Source organism: Lycium barbarum, chromosome 10 (genome assembly GCF_019175385.1).
Source record: "Lycium barbarum isolate Lr01 chromosome 10, ASM1917538v2, whole genome shotgun sequence".
Taxonomy (NCBI): Eukaryota; Viridiplantae; Streptophyta; class Magnoliopsida; order Solanales; family Solanaceae; genus Lycium; species Lycium barbarum.
Genome location: NC_083346.1, coordinates 26,937 through 50,593, shown reverse-complemented (window position 1 = coordinate 50,593; position 23,657 = coordinate 26,937). Strand labels below are relative to the sequence as shown.

Here is a 23,657-nt window from a genome sequence, read left to right as displayed (position 1 = left end):
TGTACGTCTATAAAGTTTGAGGTCAAGGGGGTAATTCGTAAGATGAGAAAGCGAAGAGCGACTGGGCCAGACTATGAAAGTTTGGTAGAGGGTGGTAGAAATGAGGATGAGATGGGATGTCTCTATTTACAAGAACCAAATTGGATTCATGCTGGGGCGATCAACTACGGAAAGCATCCATCTTCCAAGGAGATTGTTGGAGCAGTATAAGGATAGGAAAAAAGACTTACATATCGTGTTCATAAACTTAGAAAAGGCATACGACAAAGTCCGTAAGGAGCTTTTATGGAGATGCTTAGAGTCTAGAGGTGTACCTGTGGCATATCTTAGAGCGATTAAGGACATGTATAATAGAGCCAAAACCCGAGTGAGAACACTAGGAGAAGACTTGAAACACTTTCCGATCGAGATGGGTTGCACCCACGATCGGATCTTATCCGTTTTTATTTGCCTTGGTGATGGATAAATTGACACGACGTATTCAAAGCGGAGGTACCATGGTGTATGTTTTTTGCAAAAGACATTGTATTGATTGACAAGACCCGCGGGGACATAGTATTTATCAACGAGACACGTGGTGGAGTTAACAATAGACCGGAGGTTTGGAGACAGAACCTAGAGTCTAAAGGTTTCAGATGAGCAGGATTAATACAGAGTACATGGAGTGCAAGTTCAGTGATGTATCACATGAGGATGAGAAAATAAAGATTGATACACAGGTCATCCCCAATCGAGGAAGCTTTAAGATCTTGGGTCAATAATTCCAAAACAGGCAGATCGATAATGATGTCACACATCATATTGGAGTAGGGTGGATGAAATGGAGGCTCGCATCTATCGTATTCGGTGTCCTATGTGATAAGAATATTCCGCCGAGACTTAAAGGTAAATTCAATAGAGTGGTTGTTAGACCAACTATATTGTATGGGAAATGTTGGCAGATCAAGAATTCACACGTTCAAAAGATGAATGGAGCGGAGATGATGATGCTTAAATGGATGTGTGCGCACATTAGGAGAGATAACATTAGGAATGAAGATATACGGGTCAAGGTGGGAGTGGCCTCAGTGGTGGACAAGATGCGAAAAACGAGGCTGAGATGGTTCAAGCATGTAAAAAGGAGCACAGATGCACTAGTCAGGAGATTCGAGAGGAAGGCACTGACAGATCTAAGGAGAGGTAGAAGTAGACCGAATAAAAATTAACGAGAGGTGATTAGACATGACATGGCACATCTCCAGCTCACCGAGGACATGACCCTAGATAAGGAAACATAAACGTCAAGGATTAGGGTAGAGGATTAATATACATCGAGCGATTTCTCTCTTTTCTATAAGAGAGCATGATTCTAGTTTACATCCTATCCTTTCTTCAACTTATCGGTACCACTATTTTTATTCTACTATTGTCTTATTCTTCAATAGTATTACTATTGTTGTTTCTTTTGCTTAGGCTATCTTTATTATTTTTGTTGTCAAAATTTTTCTTTTCTATAGTATTTTCACCATAGCTTCCACTCTTGCATTTGTCAAACCTGTTTTTGGAAATGTTTTTCTTGAGCCGAGAGTCTATCGGAAACTTCTCAACCTCACATAAGGTAAAGGTAAGGTTTGCGTATACACCACCTTCCCGGGTATGTTGTTATTGTTGTAGCTCTACACGTCATGGTTAGATCAAATCTTTAATTTGTGGCCAATTTAATATGGGCATATAAAAAGCAATAGCGAGCTATGTAATTTAGTAATTTTATACTCTATTCTTTCACCGAGAAAACTTTTAGCTTGCTTCTAATTTCCTTGGTGATGGATGAATTGACGTGCCATATTCAAAGTGAGTTGTCATGGCGTATGTTATTTGCAGATGACATTACTGATAGATGAGACACGTCGGGAGTTAATTCTAGGTTGGAGGTTTGGAGACAAACCCTGGAGTCTAAAGGGTTCATGCTGAGCACGACCAAACAGAATAGTGCAAGTTTCATGATGCAACACACAATGCAAGCGTGAAAGTGAGGCTTGATACACAGGTCATTCCCAAGAGAGAGAATTTCAAGTACCTTAGGTCTGTAACCCGAGGAAAAAGGGAGATCGACGATAATGTCATACATCGTATTGGCGGGAGGTTAGATGAAATGGAGGCTCGCCTCAAGAGTCCTGTGTGGTAAAAAGTACAACCAAAACTTAAAAGATAAGTACTACAGAGTGGTGGTTAGACCGACTTTGTTGTATGGGGCGAATTGCCAGTCCCATCAAGAACTCTCATATTCAGAAGATGCGAGTTGCGAAAATGAGGATGCTAAGATAGATGTGTGGGCATACTAGGAAAGATAAGATTAGGAATGAAAATCCGGGACAAGGTGAGAGTGACCTTCGTGGTGGACAAGATAATGGGAGGCAAGGCTGAAAGGGTTTAGGCATGTGAAAAGAAGGTGCAAAGATGCCCCAATGAGGAGGTGTAAGAGATTGGATATAGTGGTATGAGGAGAGGTTGAGGTTGGTCGAAGAAGTATTAGAGAGAGGTGAATAGACAGGAAATGGCACAACATCAGATAACCGAGGGCATGACCTTAGATAGAAGTGTATGGAGATAAAAGGCTAAGCAGGTATTTTAGCATTATTTGCGTTTCGGCGACAGTAGGCTTAGTGGTAATATGGAGCACTATGTATGTCGTAGTATTAGCCTTATTCATTTAATTTCTTGCTTTGATATGCTAGCATCTGTTGTTTATTGTGTTTCAGTTATCCCACTATTTCAATGTTGTTACTATTCTTTTTCTGTATGCTTTGTACTGCTTTCCTTATTAGTTGCCATATTTTTTTCACTACTATATTCCTTTTTCATAACTACTTTGATTTGCTGCACTTGAGCCAAGCATATTCCTAAAATAGCCTCTCTACCTCCTGAGGTAGGGGTAAGGTCTGCATACACTGTTCCTCCTCAGACCCATTTGTGGGATTACACTGGTATGTTTTTGTTGTTGTTGTATCACTTTGTTCTTTAATATATTTCGTTTTCATTAGTATGGTATTCAAAAATAGTTACAAGTATGTTATAATAGATTGCCTTGGTGAGTAGTTACCGTCACATTTTTTAACAAGGAATAAGATGTTATGTCACATTATACACTATATTTTAGTAAATAGCATCAACAATGGCATATCTTTTTCTTTGTTTAATAATCGAGAAATTCCTAAGGCTTAGTGGCACACGGTTCGAAACTCTATGGATCACATTCACGTCCCTCTACACTTCTCCACTTAGCTACCTGGCTTTTACCAGTGGCAAGGTTTGAACTCGTGACGTGCGCCTAACCTACACATCACGGATTATACTCTTACCACTAGACCAAAGCCTTCAGGGCAACAATACCAAATCTTTATTTTTCATTTCACTATTAATAGATGAGAAAAGAAAGATGAATGAGAGAAATTATAGTATAGAGTTCCACATTATGGACATCCAAAAGAATGATTCCATGCAACATACTTAATAAGCTACAAAATAAGCTCTTTTTTATGCACTATTTCCAAGCCAAAACATTTTTCTTGTGCTTATCAATTAACTGGAAACTATCGCCGGTCTCCGAGACAGTTTCAAATCCCACAATTTGTGCCCCCCCACCACCCCCACACACACAAATGTGCAACCATCCCATGCCACTATTAAGCAAATAGACCATCGGCCAACTGCCATTATCAACTCCCACGAAGATTAGGCATATCATGAGAATTTTTAATCAAGTTCAAGTTTTGTCATTTGAAGGGGAGCCTTGGCGTAACTGGTAAAGTTATGTCATGTGACCAGGAGGTCACGGGTTCGAGCCGTGGAAACAGCCTCTTGCAGAAATGCAAGGTAAGGCTGCGTACAATAGACCCTTGTGGTTCGGCCCTTCCCCGGACCCCGCGCATAGCGGGAGCTTAGTGCATCGGGCTGCCCTTTTTTCAAGTTTTGTCATTTGTATTGCAACATGAGGATAAATAGCTTTTAGTGTTGATGTGCGGTCTTGAGACCAAATACTTCAGATCATAACAGAGAAAGGTTTTGGCATAAAATAAGCCATTGAAAGGAGTTTCAGACTTCAACGATGTTTTGACACCACCATAGCGTCAAGAGAAGAAATGGAAAAGTTCCAATATCCCTTAGTTATCCTAAGTGGGAGTAAAATTACATTCCACAACTATGAAAGAAAAAGCAAAATCGCTAAAATTTTCAATTCAATCCATGAAACCGAAGCTTCATAGTTTCTCATTGAATTCACAATAGCTTTTGTTCCAAAAGAAATTTGAGACTACTTGGTAAACACGGTAACATAGAACAGATTCTCGAATAAATTAAAAAACCTGAAGTGAAAATAAGGCTACTCAAAGTCGTTATGCAATTAATTTGTCCTAGCCTAAGGATAATTGTACACCCTTATTGTTGACTTATATTTCTTTTTTTCATTTGATAAAAGAAACTTTATTGTTGACTTATAATTCTTTAATAATAAAAGAACAAGCCAAACAATGGTCTAGGATTCAAAGATGGCTCAAGCAATTCGGTTGAGGTCACACTTCTCCCACGACAACGCCCTATGCGGTCTCTCATCCTTGTCGAGCAACACATGAGCCATCAAACATTATCTTTGATCAATTAGGCCAGGATATCATTGGGAGCGAAGCACTTAATTAGATGTATCACTCGAAAAATAACAAAACAAACAATTCCAAGCTCAAATAGGTCATATCATGCCATTTCAAAAGATTCACATATATTTATGACACAAGCTACATATTTCCTAGAAATAATCGGTGTATCAGATAAAGTTACTTAATCGGCTAAGTAAAATAGAATTAAGAATAGGATCACTTACAGGTGATTTAAACCACTTGCTTGACTCCTGTAATAACAAGAAAGTAGGATACATAAGTTTGATTTTTGACTAAAAAGATCATAAATAAAACCAACTGCTTTGCAGCCATGATGGAGAGAAGCCGCATAAATTTCCACCAGACCATATCAATAATCTAATGTCATCTCACAACAGATTACATGAATCTGAATTAGAAACAAGAAAATCATTTATACCAGGAAATCTAGAGTAGGAAAAAGGATGATAACATAATAATCAAATCACATACACCAGATAACAGCAACTAAATCCATTTCTTTCACCAGCCAAAAAAAAGATAAAAGGGGAAACCCACATATTTTTTGAGTAAACATCCATTTTTCCCATCAGATAAAAACATACTTATCCACTAACCAATTTCCACAAAATTATGAGTCTAAATAGCATCTTAATTCTCCATAAATACTGGAATTTAGCATATCTGTTATATCTTTGACAGCAATAAAAATCCTGAGATGTGATTGTGCATTCTCATCTGCCTGAACTGATTTGGACTAAATTCGGATGGTAGAAATGGAGATGTGTTACCAGAGTGTTATGTGACAGAAGAATGCGTACCAAAGTGAAAGGTAAGTTTTATAGAACTGAAAATTGAAACTGTTATGCGGTCGCGTGTTTGTCCAAACTTTATGAGGCCACTATGGAAATGTTTTCCACTTTGTGGCTGACCAAAAATGAGGTGTCATCAACAAAAGATGAATACAACAAGATCATAACTTCTATTCCAATACCTACCTCGACGCGACTACTTTTTTGTCGCAATCTCCACACGATTACTCAAGCACTTATCATAAACTAATAGAAACTCCAAAGAACCCATGATAAGTACTCCTTTAATCCCATTTTATGTGAAGGTGTTTGACTAGGTACAAAATTATAAGTAAAGAAGACTTTTTGACATATAAGCAAGATATACGCCATGTATCAAAATTATCCTTTTAAATGAATGGATGAGTGTTCCTTATCTCTTTTAATCCTCTCCTTATAAAAGAATGAACTTATATATTATGTGGATCCCAACAAATTGCCGTTAAATGGTAAGGTTAATAGTTTCCAAAAGAAGAAAGATATAATTCCTCTTGGGACAAACTAAAAGGAAAATGTGTCATATAAAATGAGGGAGAGGTAGTACCATTCAAAAGAACCAAAAAATTTAACTATAGAAATGTAATGCCAGAGATACATGTTTTTCATCGTTTTTCGGCCCCATTCTAACTCTATGAAACCTGAGTTTTATGGCGCTAGTTGGATTCTTGTTCATGACCCACATCATTAATTGTTTTATAACTACTTGGCCCCTAGCAAATCCGTGATAACATAAGATCTTCATCTTTGATTTCCTTTCCTATAATAGCTCCTTTATATATATATTTTTATCCTAATATTTCAACTATAAATAACTACAACACAATGTCCTTTTCGCTTGATACATCATAGCCTATCACAAACCTATTTTTCTAGCTTTTTTAACAATAAATCAAATTTTGTTTCAATGATGTCACACCAAAATGGTGTTAAATTTTTTTAGAAACTGAGTGAGCGGCTCAACCACAATTTCAAACAAATTGTTAGAATCATGTATAGAAATTGGTAATTTTCTATTCATACCAAACCAATATATGCAAAAGAAAAGAATTCATAGCAATTCTATTATCCCTCACATGCGAACAATGCGCTCGTGTTCCCCTCATTTAAGACAATCCAAAAGTAAATAGAAGTATCGTCTTCCAAGTTGTCCTATTTTCCTTGTCCATCCTCGACGATCTCCAACCATTGACATCACCACTATTACCTTCGCCTTCACCTAAGTCCACCTTGCACAAAGGAAGTGCAAGCTTCTCAAGCGATGTTGTGGATCTAAACCCTAAACCTTGCACAAAGGAAATGCAAGCTTCTCAAGCAATGTTGTGAATCTACTATGTAGTAATATGCGAAAATCCTTCTCCTCAAATATCGTCAAAATTTCATGTTGCGCTACGCAAAGAATTACTCCTTAGTACGGGTTCACAGTTATCAACACTCTCTTCCGCACACCCCCCTCTTATCCCAAACGGTGCTTGGCTCCCTATAAAATGACTCCGACCATAAAAGACATTGCCTTCTCCCTCCAACCATACCCTCATCTCCCCTTCATTACCAATGGGTTGCTCATATATCCTATGAAAGGAACTCTTCAATCTCCTCCAATTCCTAGTCATGCAACACTTTTCCATTGCCGGACTAACTCTCATTCTTTATCGCTATAAAACAAATTTATTGAGTTACAATTGTATAGGTCAAATTAGAAGCTACTTCATGAACCTACTATGAGACTTGTCTCTCTAAATATAATGAAATGTTATGTTGTAAAACGTAGCTTGCTCCAATTCCAAAGATTTTGCTATGTCTTCATATGCTTGACGCAATCAAAGAGAGGATGGTCTCAAAGCTTCTCATTAGCATGGAGAAGTATGTAAATCCATGTAATACCACCATTGTATCATCAAAAAGAAAAGCTTTAGTTCTTTATCAAAACTATCATCACCGGATTCACAAAAGAATAAGTAGAACAGGTTATTTGCAATTTTATCTAGCAACAAATTGAACTTCGCAAGAAAATGACATTGCTCGAGGCAAAACTTACTGCAAGGGGTCTCCGAGTGACTTCAAATCTCTTGCCTTCCGTTTTCTCAACTTCCTTTGGGGATGTTCCAACAGATAATTTAGGCAACTTGCCTATATTATCAACAGGTTTACCTATTGACATGTTACTTTTATCTCTATCCACTTTTACTTTAAGAATGTCAATGTTTGCTTTCTTCGGAGGTCTGATATCCAAGGCAGCACTATCTTTTCTGATCTTCATGCTATCTCCAGATTTCTTTCTATCTTCAGAAGGACCAGCACTTGTTCCCGTAACCTTTTTGTCATTTCTGCAAACAGTGGTTTTTTGTACACTGTTCCCACCTTTGTCCTCTAATAGTGTCACGGAACCATTTACTTTTATTCGTTTTGAAGGCCTATCGTCCAAAATGCCAAGATCCTTCGAAGGTTTTCCACTTTCACCAGCTTCTACGAGTTGTACTGGAGGCTTATTAACTTTTTTATCATTCTTGTCATTCTTAACTATGCCGTGTGCATTTTCTTCACTTAAAGTATTTTGCTTGGTAGTGGCTGTTTTGCTGTTAACAAACGGCACCGGTGCGGCATTTCCTTTCATTGTTGATTGCTGCTCAATGTGAGAATCATTTGCATCTCCAGGTAAGGCATCCTCTCTAAATGGTGAACTTTTCGCATCTGCATCACTTTTTCCCACTGAATGACTTGATTTTCCAGCAGCTTTGGCAATTCCCAAATCATGTGAATTTTTCTCACCAGGGACAGAATTCTCTTTCTTAGCTGTTTCCTGATTAACACGTAAAACATTTGTATCTCTCCGTAAGGCATCCTGTCTAACCAAAGAACTTGGTGCATCTACATCACTTTTTCCAATTAAATGACTCGCTTTGGCAGTTGCAAGATAATTCTGTGGCTTTAGCCCAAAGGACTCCCCATTAGCTCGACAGTCCACGGCAGTTTCGACATCTTTCGAGTCAGAAGCAAGTTTGAGGACATGACTGGCCTTTTGACTCTCTTTCCTGTTAAAAACACACTTGACTGTACCAAAATGTAAACAAATTTGCATAAGAGATTAATCTAACCCAACAATATAATGGAACCAAAAGCAACTTTATATTATTCCATTAAAACCGAAACTTAATACTATGGTGACACAACAAAGAGAGGACTACCCAGGGAGCTGAGCACATACCATCCAGCCCACCAACTTTGTCATCCATCTTATCCACAATTGTACAATTTCCCACATCAAAAGCACGGTAGAAAACATAGTCAGCCATTTTAACTTCTTCATCTGATGGTTGCAGATTTCTGTTGTCCTCTGAAATGCAGACAACATTGCATTTGCCAGCAATAGCTTCCTGGTCAAGTTGATCGACAAGTAGTTAAGGAGCTAACTCTCTTACAGTTACGAGGCAGCATTCACTAACGATAGGCATACGAAAAATTACAACATTAAGCACGTGATATTGACAATAGCTATATGCAAACTCAGAAATGGACAGATTCAAATTGGGGGGCAGAGTCCCCCTAGAATGAGACGACCAAACGGCATCGATATGAGTCATGATTCACGTACCACCAGGGAAGAAAATAAGACCACACTTTTGCATCCAATGGTGTGGCCAAGTAATTAACAAAGTGGGTGATGAACCCTGTTCAAATCTCATGGAAGCAAATAACACTAGGTGATTTCTTCCCATTTGCCTAAATCTTGGTGGGCAAAGTTAGCAGTACCTATGCTGGTGGGCAATAGCGGGTACCTAGTGGAATAGTCAGGGTGCGTCAACCGTCATAAAAAACATAGATGCCATTTTGATACCAATGTTTTAGAACCATGTGAGCTTATCTTTTGATGAAGTCAAATATTTTACTTAAAAAAAAGTTAGGAGAATAAGTACAACCACATAAACTAGTTATATACGAAGTACATGGGCCTATGGAGTAACATGTGTCCACACAAACAACAGCCAATCCTTAATACTCATTGGGCCTATGGAGTAACATGTGTCCACACAAACAACAACCAATCCTTAATACTCATTGGAATTTATATGTGCTCCAAAAGTGTAAACAAAAAAGAACGACTCAATTGAAAATAAGGAGGGAGCAATACTACTCCATATTAGCTACATGACATGCTCTAGTTTCATTCATCTTTTGCCAACTACACATTACAACAACAACATACCCAGTGTAATCCCACAAGTGGGATTTGAGGAGGGTAGAGTGTACACGGACCTTACCCCTATCTTGGCAATAGAGAGGTTATTTACGATTAACCCACGGCTCATAAACAGAAACACAACAATCATGAAAACATACGCGGTAACACAATAGATAGTAAGAAAACTGAAGCAGCGAGATAACAAGTAGTAATAGAAACCTAAGAATAAGCAATACTAGTACTTATCCTACTAGTATGGAAAGGCCAAACATATATCCACTCACAGCTAGCCTTTTACCCTAATCCTCGACCTCCACACCTTTCTATCTAAGGTTATGAATTCGGTAAGCTGAAGACATGCCATGTCTACTGGATCTACCTCTCCCCAATACTTCTTCGGCCTACCTCCACCTTTTCTCCAACCTCCCATCACCAGCCTCACACACCTCCTCACCGGCGCATTGGCGTCTCTCCTCTAAACATGGTCGAACCATCTCAACATCGCCAACCATATCTTATCCGCCTTAGAGGACACTCCCACCTTGTCCCGAATATCTTCATTTCTAACTATATCTCTCCTAGTAAGCCCACACATCTATCTTAACAATCCTCATTTCCGCAACTTTCATCTTCTAGACATGAGAGTTCTTAATTGGCCAAGACTCCGCCCCATATAACAGCGCCGGTCTAACCACTACTCTTTAGAAGTTACCTTTAAGTCTTTTTTTTTTGGCCAAATGAAAATTTTATTCAACCAAGTATAAAGTTATGTACATGCTATTCCATTGGACTATAGGAACAGCTCTCTCATTGTATCCCACAATATCTGCTATGTAGACTAAGGCTAAAGCTAAGCTATCAGTAGTGCTATCTGCATCACCTAGCCTATTAACATGGAAACCTATTTCTACTCTCTAAGATGGGACTCGAAGCAGCCATCTTCTGCCCTTTGATAAACACTTGCATGACTATCTCCTTTAGTCGTTCCTTACTGGTCTTACTTCCCTGTTGGAATGTGCATTGGTTCCTTTCCATCCAAATGTGATATGTAGTCGCTGCCAATAGGAAGCCAAGGATATCCCCTCTAGCTCTTTTATGTCTCACGGTGGAGCAGACCCACTGAACCTTGTGCTCCCAGCCTTGTATTTGTCGATTCCAGCCCATCTAATTAACCAACTGCAGCCAAATATATGAAGAATACGAGCAGCTAAATGCGTCTCTGTCATGGTTGAGTTACAAAGCACACACTCACCTGGGACTTGGATCCCCCATTTGCTTAGGCGATCCACAGTGGACAGCCTTTGCTGTAATGCCAGCCATAGGATAAAGTGGTGTTTGGGAACTAGCCCCTTCACCATGATCACTTTCTTCCAAGGAGCTCGGGAATTGTGGCGTCATATCTTGATAAGCTTTTTTAATGCTAAATTTACCCGAATCCGCATATTTTTTCAGCCTTAGCTCAATGTTCAGGTCGTTGTCTAGCCATTTTCTAGCATCAAAGAGTTTCCTAACGAGCCAGCTGGCTTTTTTTGGCGCCTGCATATCACCTAGCTCTGTCTTTGATGTAGAACGCGTGTACCCATTTTACCCACAGCTTCTTCTTCAATTTAGTCATTGCCCACAACAATTTAAGTATAGCTGCCTTGTTCCAAAGAAAGAAGTTCAAAATGTTTAAGCCACCTGTAGACTTGGGTTGGCATAATTTATCCCAAGCTACAGGTGGTCTTTTTGTGTAGTCACTGGACCCTGTCCAAAGAAAATTTCTGCATACATTCGTGACCAGCTGAAGTACTTTCTTCGGTAGCGCAAAGACTTGTGCCCAGTAGGTTTGCATCTCGAATAGCACACTCTTAATCAACTGTACCCTTCCTCCATAGGACAACATCTTAGTGGACCAACACTTAACTTTGTTTGTGATTCGATCCACCAAAGGCATACACTGGCTGATACTGAGCTTCTTTGAAGATAGGGGTACACCCAAATACTTGAAAGGTAAACTTCCTAGCGCAAAGCTCATATCTACCAATATCTCATCCCTTAGTTGCACGGATATTCCAGCTACATATAAGGAACTCTTCTCAAGATTTGCCTTGAGGCCCGACACACTGGAAAAATGCTCAAATCTCTCCAACATGTATTTAATGGATCCCAAGTCAGCCCTGCAGCACATTATCAAATCGTCAGCAAAGCATATATGAATCAGATTCATCCTCTCACACCTAGGATGGTAGTTAAAATTATGCTCGAATCGTAGTTGCTTGAGGGATCTGTTCAAATATTCCATTGCCAACACAAAAAGATAAGGGGACATCGGGTCCCCTTGTCTAAGTCCTCTCTTTGCTTGCAACACAGGGGTTAATCCTCCATTTATCAGAATCGAGTAACTGACTGAAGTCACACATACCATGATCCACTCCACAAACTTTTATGGCAACCCGAATTCTAGTAGAACCATTTTTAGGAAAGGCCATTCAATTGAGTCGTAGGCTTTCCGGATGTCCACTTTAACTAGACATCTTGGTGAAACTCCTTGCCTGGTGTATCCCTTCAGCAGCTCATGAGCAACTATCACATTATCTAGTATACTCCTTCCCTCAATAAAAGCCGATTGTGAAGGATCCACTATGTAGTCTACCACTGTTTTCAATCGCACAGTCAGAATCTTTGCTATTAGTTTATAAAGAGTGGTGGAAGTCTTTCACATAGGTAGGATTCGGCACTTTAGGCACTAGTGTAACAGTTGTGCAATTCACAGCTTTCAGCAGTTTGCCATTTTGAAAGAACTGTAGTATGGCACTTGTGACGTCCTCTCCCACCACGTTCCAAAATTCCTTAAAGAACTCCACTGGATAACCATCTATTCCGAGGGCTTTGTCGGCTGGCAGCTCCTTCAGTGCATTACGAACATCATCTGCCGACACAGGTGTAAGAAGTTACCTTTAAGTCTTGCTGGCACCTTCTTATCACACAACACACCCGATGCGAGCCTCCATCTCAACCACTCGCTTCAATATGATACGTGACATTCTTGTCAGGTTACCTTGGATAATAGTCCCAGCGTACTTGAAACTCCCTCTCCTTAGGACGACTTGTGAGTCCATCCTCGCTTCCAAGTCAACTTCACTCGTCACAGCCAACTACGCATTACATCCTTCACTATTTCCAGCATTGACCAAGCAATCCAAATTAATTCAACACTACCACATCTACGTAGAGACATGCAATCACTACTAAGTGATTGACATCTTCTCTCGACCATTTGTATATGAAGCACCACCTGACGAGTAGTATTTTCTTATTATTAAGATTTTCAGCTATTATGATTCTTCTTGTCATAAGCAAGCATTTGGTGCTCTATAATCCAAACGGACATATATAGAAAACTCACATCCCATCTTTATGTGACCTCCATAATAGGAGTTCACCATAAAGCTCTAATATACATGCCGCTTCACTTCCAAGAGTCATGTTTCATTGTATTATATTTGGTCGATAAAGTACTTCTACCATGTTGTCAATGCAACTTTATAATAAAGTAAATACTTTTATTGATGATGACGAACCCATTTATCAAAATTTAGAACTTACAAAAAACACATTCCCTACAAATGACGTCCAATGCTCTACAAAATAGAGTCCTCATGGGTGCACCAAAGAAAAACTAGAAATGAAAGGCTAAACTTCAAATTTACTTATCATTGTCAGCCCCCTCAAATTTGATTATTCTATGTTATCTGTTTCGCTTGCGTTACTTCATTTCCATATCGCTTTGAATCTCTTAGCCTTATCTGACCTCTTTATATGTTTTTATTGAGCCGAGGGTCTCTCGGAAACAGCCGTCCTACCTTGGTAGGAGTAAGGTCTGCGTACACTCTACCCTCCCCAGACCCCACGTTGTAGGATTTCACTGGGTTGTTGTTATTGTATTGTCAGCCCCCTCAAATGCCTTCCATATCATCAACATCCTACGCCTTCGGTCTTCTTTTGTTCCTTCTAAAAGCTCAAGTATGCAACGCCTCCTTTATTGAGTCCAATATAATCCACCAAGCAATGTTGCGAGAAAGCATCTAAATTTCCACCCAAATGCTTACACATGAAGCACCAACAAACTCAAGTAATACTCATCTTTCTCAGGTTTTGCACTATCACTATCGCACTCCATGTTGCCAACCATAAGAAACACACCTTCTTGGATGCCTTAGGGACTAAAAAGGACTCAAATAGACAGGTGTAAGGTCAGCTCCTCATACTAACAATCTTTGGTACCGTGACTTAATTGTGAACAAGTTGTCGCTACTCCCCCTATCTCCACAAATCCAATGTAGCATGTGCATTCTGACATAGTTTGTATGTAGATCTTCTGTTTCCAAAAACATGTATAGTATATCAACCAAGTTTTCAAATTCACCCATCTCTTGATTTTGAAAGTTCCTATTAAATCTCAATAAACTTCCCCAGCATTTGTAGAAAGAATCTGTTGGACCGTAAACTCTCTGGCATCAAACTATATATGTTGTGAAAGGCAAGGCTCACCTCACTCTCTCCCCACTAATATGCTCCAACAACAACATACCTAGTGAACTCCCACAAAGTGAGGTCTGGGAAGGTAGAGTGTACACAGACCTTACCTCTACCTTAGGAGGTAGAGGCTCACCAATATGCCCTGAAAAAATAATTTTAGGGTCGCTCCTGCCCTATCCAAAAAATAATATAGCCAATGTGTATACAACCCCCAAACAAATTTTGATATTCCTAATCCTCCTCCCTCTTTTGATAATACCATGTTTTCCTGCTATCACTTCCCTCCATCACATTTTTCCTCTACCCGAATCTCCAAATCCAATTTCCTACTACATTGGACACTGTAAGGTTTTTCACTCCATCAAAGACGTGATAGCATTCCAAATCACTAAGGACCCGTTTGGCCATGAGAATTATTCACTTTTTTCCGAAAAAAAATCACTTTATGGTGTTGGCCATAAAAATTCCAAATACAAATTTGAAAAACAACCAAAACCTTGTTTTTCACTTTTTCCATTTTCTGTTTTGGACCATTACTTTTATTTTGCTGTTTTCAAATTTTACCCTTTAAAGTTTTTATGTTGCTCAATTTTTACCCTAAAAGTTTATACAACTATTTTCACTGGTCAAAGGCAACTTATGTTGCTCTCCACTCCAACAACATTCAACATCATATGCTAAAAAGCCTCCAAAAGAAAAGAAGCAGGTGGGAATTTTGCAACAAAGTCATATTTAGAGATGTTATATTTTCTGGGTACACCAGTAAGCCTCCCAGTCGTAGCCTTTCGATGGAAAGAAACCATCAATTTTGAGCACTCCATAAGCTGATCTCAAGTATAGTTGCTATATTTCTCGCACTGGTTATGTTTATTAATTACTTTGGGTGATTTTGCTAGTTTTTTTAAATTGGGGGGTATAAATCATATTTCATGTTTTTTAGAAAAAGCACATTTCAACAACCAAATATGTTTTTCAAAAACTATGGCCAAACACAACTCCAACTCCAACTTCAAAAATTCAAAAAAAAAAAAAAAAGTGAAATTCTTTTGGTTTCTATGACCACACACCTAAATATAGCTTACTAGTTCCATTAGCAATATCCCGTGCAAAACTCCCTCTAAGTCTTTCCAATTACTCAATCACAATTGCAGCAGTACAAATATGTAGAAATGCTAAACGACATGCATTATATAAATACTTCCATTTACTCCTTTCGACAAGTATCTCTCTTGTCATCCTACTAGTCACTTCTCGACTCTCTCAATCACCAGATTATACACTAATAGATCCTTATTTGTAGCACTCAATGATGGACAAAGGTAGGTAGTGCTCTTACTACTAGCACTTGCGCTAGTTCCTCAATATTATCTACCTCACCCATCAATTCTCCCATTTTTTAAGTTGTTAATACTACCTGAAACCACACAACGACCTACCTCAAATATGAGCTTAGAAACAACATATGCAATACATAACACCTTTGTGTCATCCATGAACAAGAGATGTGATACTCATATTAGTACGCCCCCGATTGATGATCGATGCACTGAAACGCCTTGATAGTCTTCTTACAACGGCTTTGTCCTCGTTTTGCTCAACTCTTCAATCATCAACAGATGGCATGGGGGATATGTCAAAGATCGTCATCTCACTATATTTCCATCTTAAACCCCAAATACCAAAGCAAAAACTCAATTATCTCGTACTATTTAGATTGTCATTTTTTTACATGATATGCTATGGATAGTTGGGAACGCAAATAAGTGTGTCATTGTTGTACCACCTATATACCAAAAACTGACCTTGCCTTTGTTTCCTCCTTTAGAAGTGAATATTTTCTCTGAAGTCTTCCTTCCTCCCTCAAATTCACTAGATTAGCTGTGATCATTCTAAATTCAATCCATTGTTTGTTTACATCTTCACTCTTGCACGCTTTATTCTTTTTTATACAAAAAAATCACAAGGGTAGAATTAAAATCACATGGAAGGAAATTGTCTTGAAAGACCTACCATATCTAAATAGTCATACAAACCTCGCCAAAAATAGGACATCATGAAAACATGATTTCTTACCAATGGACCAAGAGTCACTTGTTTTGAATAAGAATGAACCTTAATCCATATATGAAGTTCAAATTAGTATGGATAAAGTTTGACATATCAATATATTTACTTTAGGTACAATGTTCTCTAGTAGTTTCTTAATCATATCAAAAGTTTATATGTCAGATTATTACCAGTAGAAAATGCAAAGAACTTCTACTGTTTTTTATTTTTATTTTTTATTCTTTATTCTAGTTCATATAAATATTAGATTGAAATGAGCTTAAATAGAGTGACACAAACGATGAGAATTCATATAGCTGACATCAGTAGCTTAGACAAGAACAATTGCTATTCCACAATCTACCTCAACAAGACATCGTTCTAATGTTCCATTAATGATAGTCACGAGGGACAACAACATACCCAGTGTAATCCCACAAGTGGGGTCTCGGGAAAAAAGATTACAGGTCTCGAACTTACGACCTTCGCGTTATTGGCATGACCCTCTAACGAACTGAGCTAATAGTCATGAAGGAATAGTTTCCAAAATGTCTACGGTGTGACAACCCTCAACGAATTAAAAAAAAGGCTTAATACATAAATTAACACTCCAACTTGCACGATTTTTGGAAGCCAAGCCTATAACAGACTTGTTCCAGTTTAACACCTTTACTTGTTAAAAGTTGCAACCATACACAAGTACCTTTTTTACGAATTAAGTGAACTATCGTAAAAAGGCATCCAGAAGATGCAAAAGCACACATAATAAGTACCTCTGACCGTTAACCATAGTTTTGTGCCTTTTGATTTGCTGATGTGGCAAAAGCACGTGCATATCATGCACATTAGAAGCATGAAAGTGTCCAAACTGTCATGTTCATGTAATCTATAAACATTTATTCCAACATCGTGACCCCTAAGTTTTAAAAATTTCATTCTCCATTGTTGAGTTTAAGATCTGGCAAATATATGAACAAACACTTCAGTTTGGCTCCAACTATCTTGTTGACACTTAAACTTTCCTAATGACCAAGCAAACACCACTACTTGACTCGTGTGTCTCGTGAACCCGTCACGCTTACATGGCAAAATGTTTGACTTCCACACATGACCGCGTGTAGGCCTTCAAAGTTATATTTTTATTTTATTTTTTCATGTGGACCCCACTTTCTTCATCCCCAAACAAGCCATAATTGTTGCCACCCCTTCCGCCACCATCACAATGTAGCCACAACCTCATCACCAATAAGGGCAACAGCAAATGCACCATGAAACAACCCATTTTAACACCATCCAAAAATTACATCTTAGAGCTTCACTAACAGTCCCACCTTAGGATATAGCCTAACTGGGCCTAGTTTAACCGATATCTTTCAGGTCAGCGGAGTCGCAAATAGTGGCAAGCCAACTTTTGAACTAAATTTTGATCCAAACTTTGATGGCGTGAAAATCCCTTCATCACGAGAAAAAATATCCACCACTGACGCCTTGAATTCTTAATTGCCATTAAACCCCTCTTCAACTGAAGAGGCAAAAGTTCTTCACCCTATGCTAATTTATTCTCATTTTTCTGCTAAACATCGATTCTATCTCCCTCTAGGAATAAAGAACTGAATGAATTCGTTACTTAAATTTTTTTTTTTTAAATTATAAAATTAGTATTATGGTGGAGGGCGGAAAAGGCTTAAATGAAGAAGAAAATAAGGGGGAGGGAAAGATGTAGGGGAAATGGGCAACGATGAAGAAAATAAAGAAAGTTGGAATCCTTGAGGGCGGATAAGGGCTTTCTTAAATGGTTGTCTTCTTTCTTTCTTTTACTAGTTGGATGTATCTTTTTTTCTTTTTTTTTTTAAGGCTTTACTCATCACTTTGTTATTTGTTACTTCACGTCACCCGTGCTTGTAGGACACGCATGAGGTCCACCAGATGAGGGAGTGCACGAGGCACACTTATGGCAACAAAATGTGTCTACTTGGTCACCAAGAAAGTTTTGACTGTCAAACTAATAGTTGAGGCCAAGTTTTGAGTGTCTATCCATGTATTTTGCCTTTAGATTTCACTTTCAAAAATTAAAATAAAATCCTGATCACCCCTATCCTTGGTCAACTTCTTCAAAATATTTTGATATTATGAATATATAGTGATACGCTTAGGAGTTGTAGTTATGATGTCCAAAAGAAAATGAAAAGCATTTATGTGACTTCATAAGAATATATCTACTTGCAATTGTATTATCCCAACTCTACTATTAACCTTTATAATAGCAAGAGGAACATGTGGTCTTTGTGAACCCTTACTCAACATAGGGTCCAAAAACCCAACATACCCTTTTTTTAGAGCGTATAAGGGAAAAGAGCTCTTGCATCGTTAGCCGCTTTTCAGCATTTCCTGCCTGAGTTGTTGACCATCACTTGACCTCACACGGGAGGCCCCGCGCCGAGTGATTCAACGTGGTCTTTGTGCCATGAGCTAACAAGATTAACATGACCAACAATAAACAATGTATCTTTTTGATGAAGCAATAAACAATACATATTAAAAAAGATTTTAGGAAAAAACGAGCTAACTCAACTTGCTGACATTTTTTCCCCTAAACTCACACAATCAAACATGCATCCAGGTTGTGGTCTCATAAAAGAAACATCGATGGGAAAGCTAGTAGAAACAATCCCAAAATAGAGATCGAGCTTGTCGCTTTAAACGACGACTTCCACAATGTTGACCCTGAAGAAAAGAAGCCTCATCCGAACACCATTCAAGGTGAAACTTATTTTGATCCCAAAATTGAAAACCCAATCTTTTAATCCTAGTCCATCTCCTTTATCTTCCACAATTGTTGACCCTGAAAATCTTCTACTTTTCTTCCACCATTGGGATAGGCATTTCATTGTTTTGAGAGATAAGTAGAAGGCACAACATGAAAAGAAAAAAGGAAAAAAGAAAAAAAAAAAAGAACTAGTAGAAAATAGTTGAGACATGTTGGCTTTAGTCACAAAGTAAGAGTTTGGATTTGCTTGCTGTTTGAAATTTCTGGGTTCGTAATGGTGAATAAAAGAGAGAAGCTGAGTTTGCAACAGTGGAGAAAGAAGAGGAGCTTGGATCAGGTAGGTTTCTAGTTTCAGTGACAATTTGTTTGTGATGGTGAAGAAAAAGAAGTGGGACGCACACTCAATGAAAGTCAAAAAAGAATATGAAAAAGTGGAAGTTGTGGTCGTACAACACCTGATATGTTGTTTGGAGGTGTTAATTATGTGTATTTTTAGCAATCATAGGTGCTTATCAAAACCTTCAACACCCTTACATCAAAAGAAAAAGCTCATGCAAGATATCATAGCAAATAGGAATTTATTGAATTCCTTTCTTTGTTCTGAAACCTAACCAGACTCGTCTCCCCAGTTTTGCTTCTAAATTTCTATTTTCCACCTTCAATTTTCGTTTCATTCATTTCTTCTACCCCCATACTTTCAACAATAACTTCCTACCACAATTAGACGCTTTGGCACTAAACATGCAAAAGAGGGTACTTGTTTCTAAAAGATTTACTCCCTCATCCTACAATTCACTTTCAAAATCCCCTTGCCTATTCAAAGCAACACCCGCCTTCATTCTTCTGTTTCTTGGGACAACAAGAATTACCCAAACAATAAAGCACTTAGAAAGAGGTAGCCCAAAGGTTGGTCCTTTTTCTCAATCAATGAAGAGGAGAAATTTTGTAAGGCAGACAGATGACAAGGAGGGACAGAATTGGCATTAAGCAGAAATATATGAGAGATCAATCTACTAGCTTCTCCCAACTCTCATTTTAGACAATCTTCACAGAGAAGAACTTACTGTTACAAGCTCATCTGCTTTGCCATCATCAGCTAATAATAAATCAGCTCAGACTTTCTTCCGATTGTTCATCTTCCACCACATTAACCACTATGTAAGTTAAAAAATAGCATCTAATCTAAATATTCATCATTATCAAACTTCAGAAAATAATAACATATGGTTCAAGTTAATCTGTTTTCTTATCCCCTCATAACGAACCCTATTTTCCCTTGAAGATTCACCGAAACCAAGTAGAAACAAGCAGAAGGGTCTCCACAAGATAGGTGAGTTTTACTAACATTGACGATGTGGGCAATAAATAAAAATATATTGGATCAAATGTGTATAAATCGAACTCCTCTAACTATACGTAGTTGGTCGAGAAATAGTTTATGCTATACATAAAAGAATATGATGGAAGTAATTCTACGTAGTTAATACTACCTATTTTTTAATATAAGTTAAAAGCAGACAGAAAGAAAATGCAATGATATAAAGCAGTTTTATGACGCTCACCAAATGATTAACATTAGCCAAACCAGTGCCTTCACCAGAGGCAAGAAATACTTCATTCTCTGCTACCTTTACATCTTTCAGGTGATACAATATTTCTGATGGCCGGAAAAACCAATGAATCTTTATCTTCCTAGACTTGTCTGGATTTTCCCATATCTTTATGATCATACCAATGTAAGGAAGTTCACCTTCCTTGTGCATGTATACACAGTCATATAGAGAATATTCCACACCATCATAGGTAAAAGATTCATAAAACTGCACCTCCTTCTTCTTACCACCAGTACCTCTCTTTTTACCCCATACAAATTCAACTTCCTCATCCTTTTCTTGAACCGCTGGAGGCTCTACTTTAACTGCTTCTACCAAGGCCATAATTGTATCACTCACAAACCTGCTTCCTCTTTCTATCAAGGCCCCTACTTTTACCACACAGATTCAGCCCTTGAAGATCCTATAACAACTGCTTCCACCAAGATGATATTCTTTAAGGGTTTCACCAAGATGTTAATTCTTTCGCAGCTTGACCTGAAATGCAAAATACATAATATTAAATGCCTTAATCTTAGTTATAATGATTTTAATAACAGAGTAACAACAACTAAGGTATAGCAGTAAAAGCCAAAAGCTACATGTCATAACAGGCCAAAGACGTGAGAATATTCCAAGGATTAAATGCTCTAAATTTTAATTTAAACTAATAATAATTCCATCCAAGAGTGATAATAAGAAAAGGTAAAAAAGCAAAACAAACAAAAAACCTCAAAGCAGCAGCAGCCACCACACCACCACCAACAACATACTCAGTGTAATCCCACAGACCTTACCCCTACCCTTTGCGGAGTAGAGAGGTCCCCAGTAGACCATAGGTTCAAAAGCAATGTATCCAAAGCAGGATTATCAGAAAAATAGGAGAGCAAAGTAGCAAGATACAAACAAATGCAGCAACAGACGGTAGTACATATCAAATAATACAAAATTATGTGAAACTAAAGAATACTATTAAAAAGGATACACACTCAACTACCTACTAGGCTTCTCCCCTAATCCTCAACCGCCATACCACAGTAATTTCTTAAAAAATTTAGTAATCACCAAAGAATGTATATGTCTTAGATGATCACAACCACAATCTAACTACCATCGAAAATTGAAAGCAGACTCTAAGTTACTCGGACTCGGCAGTTTGGGTGCCGTACCCGTGTCGACACGACACTGACACGGGTAAGGGTATGGGATCTGTGTCGGATCCGGTCAAACGAGATCGGGTGTGTTGGGGAAAATTCAAGATTTGAAGAGATGGGAAACAGAATACCTTCAATTCCGCTGCTATGTAGTAACAGAGACATGGGTTGTGTTGTGCTGGGAAAAAACAGAGACGTGGAAAAGGTTTTGTTGGGGAAGAAGATTTAGAGAAGAACGAAGAAGAAGACGCAGATGCAGAGACGAACAAAGAAGAAGAAGATGTAGAGATTAAAGGCAGATTGCAAGTTGAAGCTTGAACTGGAATCTTACCTCAATTTGTTGATTTCACCGGATTCAATAGATCTATGGAAATTGTTGGCTGTAGATCGGCGTCTTTACAGACCTTAGCCTGGAAGTTCTGTTCTAGCAATGTATACAAAACTTCTACCCCGAGCACACACAATGGAACTTACATCACTCAAGAACGGAATCCCACAAATCAAACGAAGCAAGAAACAACACAACAACAAGATACAACCAAGTCTACTCAAAATCATCATTTGAGTAAACTTAATACCTAATTACTAACGCTCGGTGCTTTCCGGAGCAAAGGGGTCATGGATTTTCCAATCTACTTGGATGGATTCTCAAGAAAAGGAAAGAAGATAGTATATGAAGAACAGAGTAAACAGAGCTTTTGAAATTGGAGATTAGAGAGTGTTAATGGGAAACAATGAGTAAGTTAAAATTTAAGAGTCTGATGATTGAAGGATTGGCAATTATTATTATTACTGACGCTCGGTGCTTTCCGGAGCAAAGGGGTTAATAAAAACCCTAAATTTAATTATTATTATTTTGGCAGAAAAATGGACATACCGATGTTTAATGTTTTTGGCCAGAAAGCATCTTCTTGAATTTCGAGCAATCCCGTTAAAGATATCTTCTTCTTCTTCTTCTTCTTTTGTATAGGTAGTTGTTGATTCACTGAAACCCTAATCGTCCGTTGTACACGAAGACGACCAGTTCTCAAACACTAGCCCTAGGAATAGCAAACATGATAATGGAATGGAGGGAAAGAGAAAGAAACGCAGTGTATTCAGGTTTGGGAGGCACATATACTTTGCCAAAATTATAAATGGCAAATAAATTTTTTTTTTTACTGACAAATTTTAAATTAACTTATTTTTTAGTTAAAAAAATAGATGCCTTAGACTTACTTTTTAATCGCCATGTCCAAAAAAAAAAAATTCCTGATGTGTCCTGATTCATTTAAAAAAAAAAAAGAGTCAAAGCCAAGTAGATAATTTTTTTAAAACGAAAAAGAAAAATTGCATTGTGTTCTAAAAAAAAAAAGTCTACTAAAAAATGGGTAAACTTATTTTTTAAAGTCACGTGACATTTTCTTAATTAAAAGATAAGCTAAATGATTTTTTTTTTAAAATCTAGCAGCAAGAAAGGGTATATTTGCACCATTTCTCTAACGACATTGGTATATTTGCTCCATTTGTGTAACAACATGGTATACATACACCATTTTTTAAACAAAGGGTATAGGGTCCTCAGTTTTTGAACCAAATAAATGGAAAAATAAGCTACGACGTACCCTCGTAAGCAATTTGTCTATGTCCCCAGCCCGTTTGGTAAGGACCGGTAGAATTTCTCGGCAAATAGAGTCGGCTCATCAGATCCTGCCAAATCTATGAGCTAATACACAAGACGAGTCACCAAATAAGGGTCCTCGGTGTTTGACCAAATAAATAAAAAAATAAGCTACGCCATGCTCATGTAAGCAATCCGTATATGTCCCCAGCCCGTTTGGTAAGGACCGGTGAAATTTTAGGGTAAACAAAGTAGGCTCATCAGATCTCGCCAAATCTATGAGCTAATACACACGACGGGTCTCCAAACAAGGGTCCTCGG

At 38.1% G+C, this 23,657-nt stretch overlaps 1 protein-coding gene across 4 annotated transcripts in view; it reads right to left on the bottom strand.

Moving 5' to 3' along the window:
* The window catches only part of LOC132615041 (protein ANTI-SILENCING 1), a 39,689-nt gene extending 16,843 nt beyond the window's left edge, over positions 1-22,846 (bottom strand). For 2 of the 4 annotated variants that reach the window (XR_009572531.1, XM_060329598.1), the window contains exons 1-5: positions 22,614-22,845; positions 20,553-21,080; positions 8,682-8,850; positions 7,515-8,527; positions 4,853-4,879 (exon numbers count right to left, since the gene is read on the bottom strand). Coding sequence is in view for 3 of the 4 variants with exons in the window: in XM_060329598.1 (XP_060185581.1) it covers positions 4,853-4,879; positions 7,515-8,527; positions 8,682-8,850; positions 20,553-20,927 (1,584 nt within the window). In the remaining variant the exon portion in view is untranslated. Of the gene's footprint in view, positions 1-4,852; positions 4,880-7,514; positions 8,528-8,681; positions 8,851-20,552; positions 21,081-22,067; positions 22,547-22,613 lie in introns of those variants that run through there. The other 2 variants (XM_060329600.1, XM_060329599.1) reach the window with 2 other exon arrangements.
* Positions 22,847-23,657: the final 811 nt, after the last annotated feature.